This window comes from Pyrus communis, chromosome 3 (genome assembly GCF_041283825.1).
Source record: "Pyrus communis isolate YQ-2024b chromosome 3, ASM4128382v1, whole genome shotgun sequence".
Taxonomy (NCBI): Eukaryota; Viridiplantae; Streptophyta; class Magnoliopsida; order Rosales; family Rosaceae; genus Pyrus; species Pyrus communis.
Window position 1 is genome coordinate 8,440,577 of NC_142567.1, and position 8,554 is coordinate 8,449,130.

The 8,554-nt window shown below is 38.3% G+C and overlaps 1 protein-coding gene across 2 annotated transcripts; it reads left to right on the top strand.

Moving 5' to 3' along the window:
- The first annotated feature begins 4,080 nt into the window (after positions 1 to 4,080).
- Positions 4,081 to 7,474, top strand: LOC137716035 (uncharacterized). 2 transcript variants are annotated; one of them, XM_068455424.2, is made up of 3 exons: positions 4,081 to 4,584; positions 5,105 to 6,355; positions 7,189 to 7,474. In XM_068455424.2, exons 1-2 carry the CDS (start codon positions 4,237 to 4,239, stop codon positions 6,215 to 6,217), a joined length of 1,461 nt encoding a protein of 486 aa, XP_068311525.2. In that variant the 5' UTR covers positions 4,081 to 4,236; the 3' UTR covers positions 6,218 to 6,355; positions 7,189 to 7,474. The 2 variants fall into 2 exon arrangements, with proteins under 2 accessions (XP_068311525.2, XP_088546996.1); XM_088690870.1 differs by having other exon boundaries at positions 4,110 to 4,584; positions 5,105 to 7,089; positions 7,129 to 7,474.
- The last annotated feature ends 1,080 nt before the right edge of the window (positions 7,475 to 8,554 follow it).

Here is an 8,554-nt window from a genome sequence, read left to right on the forward strand (position 1 = left end):
GTATCTTTATAGAGATCTGGATATAGAGATTTTGTGTGAACGTTCCATCAGGATTGGTAATACCTGAATCAATGTGTTCCAGACGACAATACACATTTTTAATTAGGTTGAAGCATTTGCTATATAGTTTGAAATGAATTGCGAGTACTTGATCAGAATGGGATATATGAGCAACGAATTGCGCCTATGCGTGTTTATTAAGCTCACCAATTTTGGCTTTGTGGTAATTGCAGTATATGTCAATAACATGAACCTCAATGAAACTCCAGGAGAGATCCAAATGAATGCTACGCACCTGAAGAAGGAATTTGAGATGAAGGATCTAGGTAAGACTAAGTATTGTATTGAACTACAGTTCGAGTACCGTGAAAGCGGGATCTTAGTCCACCAATCGAACTATACTAGAAAGTGTTGCATTGATCTAACTTCCTAGAAGCAAAGTCATCCAATCATCTTATTGTCGTTTGATCTTTAGATCCTAAGAAAGACCCTTTTCATTCTAAGGAAGATGACGAAGAGATCTTGGGATTAGAATTCCCCTATCTTAGTGTTATTAAAGCTTTTTATAATTAGCCAGTGTACTAGACCAGACATCTCATTTAATGTGAATCTTTGGCTGACACGCCTCGATCCTGATATTCCTCGAATACCAGGATAGGCATGTGCTGGCCGACACCCTAGGGTGACGAAAGCCATTTAGAAATTCATGAGAACGAGAAGTAAATAAGACTTATGAATTTAATGGTAATTAATATGCAGATAAGGAACGTGTTCAGAGCATACAACTAACTAAAACATTAAAAGAAATAATATAAATTGAATGAAACAAAGGATGGATCCTACATCGAGAGGACTCGAAGATGCCAATGCGGAAGTGCCTTGACGCCGGAATTGTATGCTTCGATTCTAAGTCCTGAAGGGAGCGCAAAACAAATATGAATGGACCAAGTTGATATATATATATATATATATAAACATTTATCAACATACTAACCCCTAGGTTTTATGAAAACACATATATCATGATAAAAATAGGTTTTCCGAAACCTAGCATGCCGTGCAATGTCTCAAAACATATCTCGTAGATATAATAATCACTAGTGAATGTCCGATAACTCCCAGGCCCCATGCCAGCTCCCCGTTTTTGTGCCAATTGCTAGAGGAAAATTACCCCTAGGCCTCGTGCCAGCTACCCGACCCTATGCTAATAGCCTGAGGAAAATCATCTTTAGGTCCTATGCCAACACCGTAACCGTCGCCCGAGACAGAATCTATCCCTCGCCCCATAACAGAATAGGGACCACTAGGTAAGTACAAAGCCATTGAACATACATTTATTTGAAAGGCAACTTCATAGTATAAAGTCATCCATCATCTATACTATACAGAGGTGTCTGAAACATGTTCTAAATATTATATCGTCATCCATCAGATATTCTATAAAGAACACGAGTTATAGGAAAAATAGTAATAATTCAAACTAGCCTCAATAAAAATATTATCTCATAAAACGTAATCATTAAATCATGCTTTTCGTGTATGCATTCCTACTATTAAAACATGCATTTTAGAAGGGGTCCACTCACAATACTTCGTCACCGAAAAGCCACGCAACTAGCAAAGACTGAAATGCCACGATTAATTGCCCCTAAGCACATAAAGTGTACAATTAATAAAACTATATAATAACAATTGAATTTGGGGAAACGGCCATAAAAAACGGATTCAGGACGTCGATTTACCCTAAGAAGGATTCTGGTTAAATTTCTGAAAAGTCAACAGCGGAATATTCCACCAGGTTTGGGCTTGGTATCATACGGGCTGAAGGCCTGGTTTGGTGTGGCCTAAAAGCCTTTGTCCAAAGGGTTTAGGGTTTAAAGTGCACGGGCCTAAGGCTTTAAAGGGAAATGGCCCAAAGGCCTTTAAATTAACAAAATAATTAGAAACAAAAAGAAATAAAAAGGGTTGGGTTGCCCAGGGTTTTGGGCTTGGCAGGAATGGCCTGAAGGGCTTGGGTTTGGTGGGTCGCCAGACCTCAAGAAGAAAAAGGTTGAAATTCAGTCGGAAATTAGATAAACTTTAAACGTTCATAACTTTGTCAATACTCAATGAAATCGAGTGATTCAAAAACGAAAATCATAGTTTTCAACAAGACGAAGAGAATGGTACCTCACACGTTGTCTAACTCATCGTGTTTGGCCGAAAAATGCCTCGAAAGCCACTGAGGTCACTTAAAACTGGGTAAGATTCAAATGGATATAACTTCTTCAATACTCTATGAAATTGGGTGAAACAAAAAGGAAAGTTGTAGTACTTAGCGAGATGAAAAGATTGATACCTTGCATGCCCGTCAACTCACTGTGGTTTGGTCGAAAATTGCCTCGAAAGTGACGGTGCTTGTCGAAAAATTGGATTCCTCTAGTCCCGATTGTTCTCTGCAATTAATGAGTGAAACCACTCAATAACTACTTCATTCTAACCCCAAAACACAACCCAAGAGGTTCATGGACTCGCCTAGGCTGAGTATTCGCTGGAGAGGAGATTACACAGTAGTGCAGTCCCGGTGTACGCGATACGAGGAGGGTTGAGTGCTCTTCCTTGCTTCAGGATCCGTGGAGCTCACGAGTTCAAAGGGTGAAGATGGGGAGTAGTGATTGTCTGTGTGTGTATGTGTGTGTTGTTTCTCTAGGGAGAAAAGGTTGAGAGAGTTGTTGAGATGGAGAGATAAAAACTGAGAGAGAGAAGAGAGAGGTGGGAAACTGGGGACAAATATTAGGGGGTGGCCCCTTAGGCACATCATTTAAGACCCAAAAACCATTTTTAAAAGGAAAATATCCCCAAACTTAGTGAAAATACAAAAATACCCTTTTTGTTACATTGGCAGGATACAGTTCCATGCCAACACACCGCCACTAAATGACACTAAAGACATTTTTCGATAGCTTAAGGGCACTGCAGAGAGGGGCATGTTTTGTACCTACGCATCCTAGAAATTCGATGCATTGCTTGTTGAGTACGCCGATGCTAAGTACTTATCAGACCAACACAAAGGCATGTTCCCATACGAGTTATGTATTTACTGTCAGAAACACCGCTATAACTGGACGTTTATAAAATAACGTTGGTTGCTACTTCGATTAACCATGTTGAACTCATAGCCTTTTATGAAGCTACCTGGAAGTGTAGTTTGTTACGAGCTATGAGCATATTGTAAGTACATGTAAGTTAACCTCTGCTACAGATGACATATTGATCATCCATGAGGGCTACACTACATGTATCAACCAGCTAAAGTTAGGCTTTATCAAGGGTGATGCCACCATACACATAACACCCAAGTTTTTCTTCTTGTACGAACAGTTGCAAGAGAAGAAAATTGAGGCCTGTCATATTGCATGCTGACCTATTTATCAAATCCCTGCTTAAAAGCTCATTTTAGAATCACATTAGAGGTATTGGGTTCTGCAGGCTTTTAGAACTAGCATAAGGCGTCTTGTTCATGCAATTGTTTAGGAAGCACCCAACCATGTGTTAGTTAGGAGGAGGCATCCCAAAGATGGCAACACTTTAGCCCGTGTACTCTATTTTCCTTTGCTAAGTTTTTCTTCCACTGGGATTTACTTAGAAAGGTTTTTAATAAGGCAACAGTACTAGTCTTCCGATCAGACAGTAACAACCATTCATCACTTGAGCCATGCTTGAATTCATAGAAGTCCTCCTAAGGAGATTTGCCATTCTCAGGGGAGAAATCCACAGGAATATGAATTTATCCCATGCCGACTACCGATTCTTCCACCTACTTGAATTTTTACAGGTTGTCCCTGTAAAGAGTATACATTTCATTTTTCATAGAGACAAGGACAAGGCATTGGCATGAAGTTCCCCTGATTAATCAACTGAGCTATTCGTGAACGTCTAAGAGAGAGTGTTGCATGACTTTATGTTAGTCCACTAATTGGTGTAACTGTTGTAACTTTTTTCACATTGATTCCTCAATTAAATAGGCTCTTAATTCCTCAAATGGTTAAACAATTGGTTTTCCCTATTGAATTAGGAGTAGCCATGCCATTATATAAAGGTGGCCATGCTTTAAATTGTACCTTCTCCCATTCTCTCCTAAATTATTTTCTCATTTGACCCGCAAGCGCAACCCAGCGAAACTGCGACACACCACATCTCACTTGACTCCCAACTCAAAACCCTCCTCCCCCTCCTTCCCCATTCGCAGAAACCAAAATGTCCCTAACAATCTCACCCAACTCTCTCCAACCCTCTACATTTCAATTTACCTTTCATTCCTCGCAAAATTACAGCTTCACCCAGCCATGGCTTCCGCATCCGCTTATCCGTAAGCGACCTAGGACCCAAATTTCCTGCGTTTCGACCCGACCCAAAAGAAATCCGGGACCAAGGACCGAGGACCCGGAAGTCCGGGAGGTGGTTCGGACGCTCATGAGGAGCTTCAGTGACAAAGAGCCGTTGTTGAAGACGCTAAATAAGTACGTTAAGATTGTGAGGACGGAGCATTGCTTTATGCTTTTTGAAGAGCTTGGGAAGACTGATAAGTGGCTTCAGTGCTTGGAGGTCAGCTCAATTTTCTTTCTTTTCTGCAATTTTAGCTTCTGGGTATTTGAAATTGTTTGAATTGTGTATTGTGTTTCGGTCTGTGGACGCCATTTATAGTCAAAAACTTGATTAATCGATATGGAAATGATAAACACACACCCTTTTTCTCCTCCTACGCACCCCTGCTTAATCCTTTTTATTGTTTCCGTTTGATTTATTCAATCCGATAACTAGAAATAAAGAGGGCACGCGAGAGGCTAAAAATGGCATGTGAAAATCAGCTTTCTAACCTATGTGGATTTGATATATAGAATGCAAGGAGAAATGTGTAGGTTTTAGTGATTAGGCAATTTGGTTACATTTTCTCACATTTTAAATAATGGAAACGGCATATGTTTTATGAGTTTTTAAGTCTTGGTGCGTTTGATAGCGAATGACTGCTAATTTTATGTTAGACATTTCAGTTACTCTGTGAGCATTTTATAGCAGAAATTTTGATAGGATGGAAGATACCTTCACTTATACAACCCACACTCAGGTGTTCAGATGGATGCAAAGACAGCGGTGGTACGTTGCTGATAACGGTGTGTATTCAAAATTGATCTCGGTTATGGGAAAGAAGGGCCAAACTCGGATGGCAATGTGGCTTTTCTCTGAGATGCGTAATAGTGGGTGCCGGCCTGATACTTCTGTCTACAATGCACTTATCTCAGCCCACCTAAACTCCAAGGACAAAGCAAAGGCTTTGGACAAAGCTCTTGGATACTTCAACAAGATGAAGGGAATGGAACGATGCCAACCCAGCATTGTGACGTACAACATTCTTTTGAGAGCTTTTGCACAATCTCGAAATGTAGAGAAAGTTAATGTTTTATTTAAGGATCTTGATGAGAGCGTTGCTTCCCCTGATATTTATACGTATAATGGTGTAATGGATGCATATGGGAAGAATGGGAATATAAGAGAAATGGAATCCGTGCTTTCTCGGATGAAAAGTAATCAGTGTAAGCCTGACATCATCACCTTTAATTTGCTGATTGATTCATATGGGAAGAAGCAACAGTTCGATAAGATGGAACAGGTATTTAAGAGCTTACTTCGTTCCAAGGAGAAACCAACACTTCCAACGTTTAATTCAATGATCATAAATTATGGGAAGGCAAGGCTTATGGAGAAAGCGGAACATGTATTCCAGAAGATGACTGACATGAAATATACGCCAAGCTTCATAACATATGAGAGTCTTATCATGATGTATGGGTTCTGCGATTGTGTTTCAAAAGCTAGGGATGTATTTGACAGGTTGGCTGATTCTGGAAGGGAGCTAAAGGTTTCAACACTGAATGCGATGCTTGATGTTTACTGCATGAATGGTTTGCCCATGGAAGCTGATAAGCTTTTTGTCAGTGCAAATAGTATTGGGGTACGCCCAAATGTATCAACGTATAAACTTCTATACAAGTATTACACTAAGGGCAACATGAAGGAGCTTCTCGAGAAACTGCTGAAGTCCATGGAAAATGATGGTATTGTCCCTAATAAGAGGTTCTTTCTAGAGGCTCTTGGGGCATTTTTCTCTTCACCAGGGAGTCCAGGCTCTGTGACTGCTACAACTGCTTTGAGCAGACAGCAGGATGGCACAAAAAGTTAGGTAGAGAAGACTAATAACTTGGTTTACATATTTTTCTGATTATTCTTCTGGTAGAATCAGGTTCGATGCAAATATAGCATAGAGTTTATGGCTCTAGCACTGGATTATCGTGGCACCATGGAATTACTTGGTCATATAGTAAGTGTTTTTTTCTCTGTTTTTAATTGTTGTAAATGCCATTTATTTTTTCTTTATGATGAAAATTTCCAGTTTGTGTTTACAATATGTATTTTTTGCAGGGTGTTGTTGGTAATTTATGTCTTCAATTATCTCTTATTGAACTCCATGACTATTTAAAAAAATTCTGTACTCAATAAATCATGTAATTGGATCTTAGAGTACGCAAGAAATTTTTTCGAGTTTACTGGTTTTGTGATAATAAAAAGATTTAGAAAAACCTAGAAATTTTGACGACAATGTCACTAAAGTTCATCTTTCACAGCTGAAAACAACAGTGTAGAAAAGATGTTCAAAATCCAATGAAACGAAAGAGAAAACAAGATTTGTAATAACCTAGGAATGTTAAGGACAATGTCATTGATGAAGTTCATCTTTCAGAGCTGAAAACCGAACAGAACAGTTGTGTAGGAAAGAAATTTCAGAATCAAAGGAAAGGATTATATTAATTTTTATAACAGAACTATGATAACTAGTTAAAAATTGAAAGAATTAAAGTAGTAGAATTTATAAACATAAAATAGGAGCTCATAAAATTTAAGAGTCCCGGATGCGATGACCAAAATTTAGGTGCGGCAGAAGCTCCTGAATCTCTCTCCTGCTCTAGACTTGTAGTTCTTCTGCCTTTCAGAAACCATAGGGATGAAAGATTGCATAGGTTTGATATTATGTTCTATCGTTCTCGTCAGTTTTCGGTGATGTTTTTTTTTTTTTTCCTTTTGTTGATTCCATAGTGGATTTTTTTTTTTTTTTTGCAAAGTGGAAAGATTTTGTAACACATAAAATGATTGCAGAAGACTGGTGGAGCCACTGGTAAGAGGCCAAAACGATGTCTAAGCTATTTCTTTGAGAACTTTTGTTAGATAGATAGCAACGTTTCTTCCCCAGAAAGCTTTGTTTTGTATTGTGTAGTTTTTCTTTTTGTTCTTAACAATGCAACTGGTGGTGGCACTCTTAGTTTCTATGGCCATGGCGGCCCACGGTGCTTCTTTTGTGTATTTCTACTGTGTAAACTGAAAACTGCTACGTTGAGTTGTATTCTTTGACGGGTTCTCAATAAATCACCCCGCATTTGACTTCTGCTTCTATTTGTCACAAAGGAGGCCATTTTTAATGCGGGAAGGGGCGTAACAATGTGACTTCTGCTCTCTCTAGCGCAGAGATGAAACATAATCAACTTACATTTGGAACAGCTATTCGAAATCTTAGTGACATTGGATACGTCTTTTGCATTATCTACCATTAGACTTTCTGCACGCGCTCTTACGTGTGTGAAAGATTTATTTATTTATATTTATTTTTTATCACCGTACCCGCCCCTAAACATCACTTTTAGAAATTGTTCATGATTGAGTAAACGGAAATGGTAAATGTTAAACTGTAGGACGTGGGTTAAAGTTTTTGAAGATGCCATGATCAAATGATTTCGCATTTTCTAATCATTGTATGCAAACACTTTTTCTAATCAAGCGGGGGACATTTGTTTATTTCGTGCTAAGGTTGACAAAGCAAACAGTGATTACTGTTAATGGTCGCCAATACAACAAGCAAACTCGAACACACCCAAAATGCAAACAAAACTGATACGGAGAGGAATACAATAGTTTATCTAATACATTATCATGTCTAATACACTAATAAATAAGCGAACTGTTATTAGCATTCCAAAAATCTCATTTGACACTCTAAACATTTTATAATTAGAAACAAAAATACATTTGTGAAGAGTGTATAATGATATTTTTAGAGTGCTAATAACATTTCCCATAAATAATTATGTTTAACAGAAGAGATCTGAAGCCAAAAAGATCAATAGGTTGAAAAAGAAACTTCTCCACCACACACGTTCAAACCCTTCTCTTATAAATTGGAGAAGCGATGAGAGGTGACAGTATATTATTTTTAAATTTTAATATATAGTGAATTTTCTTATGATTATTTTATAATTTCTTCTACTGTTTTTAGGTTTCTAAGTTTCCGGACATTGAAGTGTTTAAGGAAGTTTATGTTCGACCTGGGTGCAAGACGTTGAGCAACTCCATACAAGTTTTCCTTTAACTGTTGCTTTTCTTTCATTTATAAAGTTAAAAATATTGATATGTATTTTCTTATTATAGGTTACTATGCTCTCCTCCACGAGGTGGCATCGCAGCTTATCCT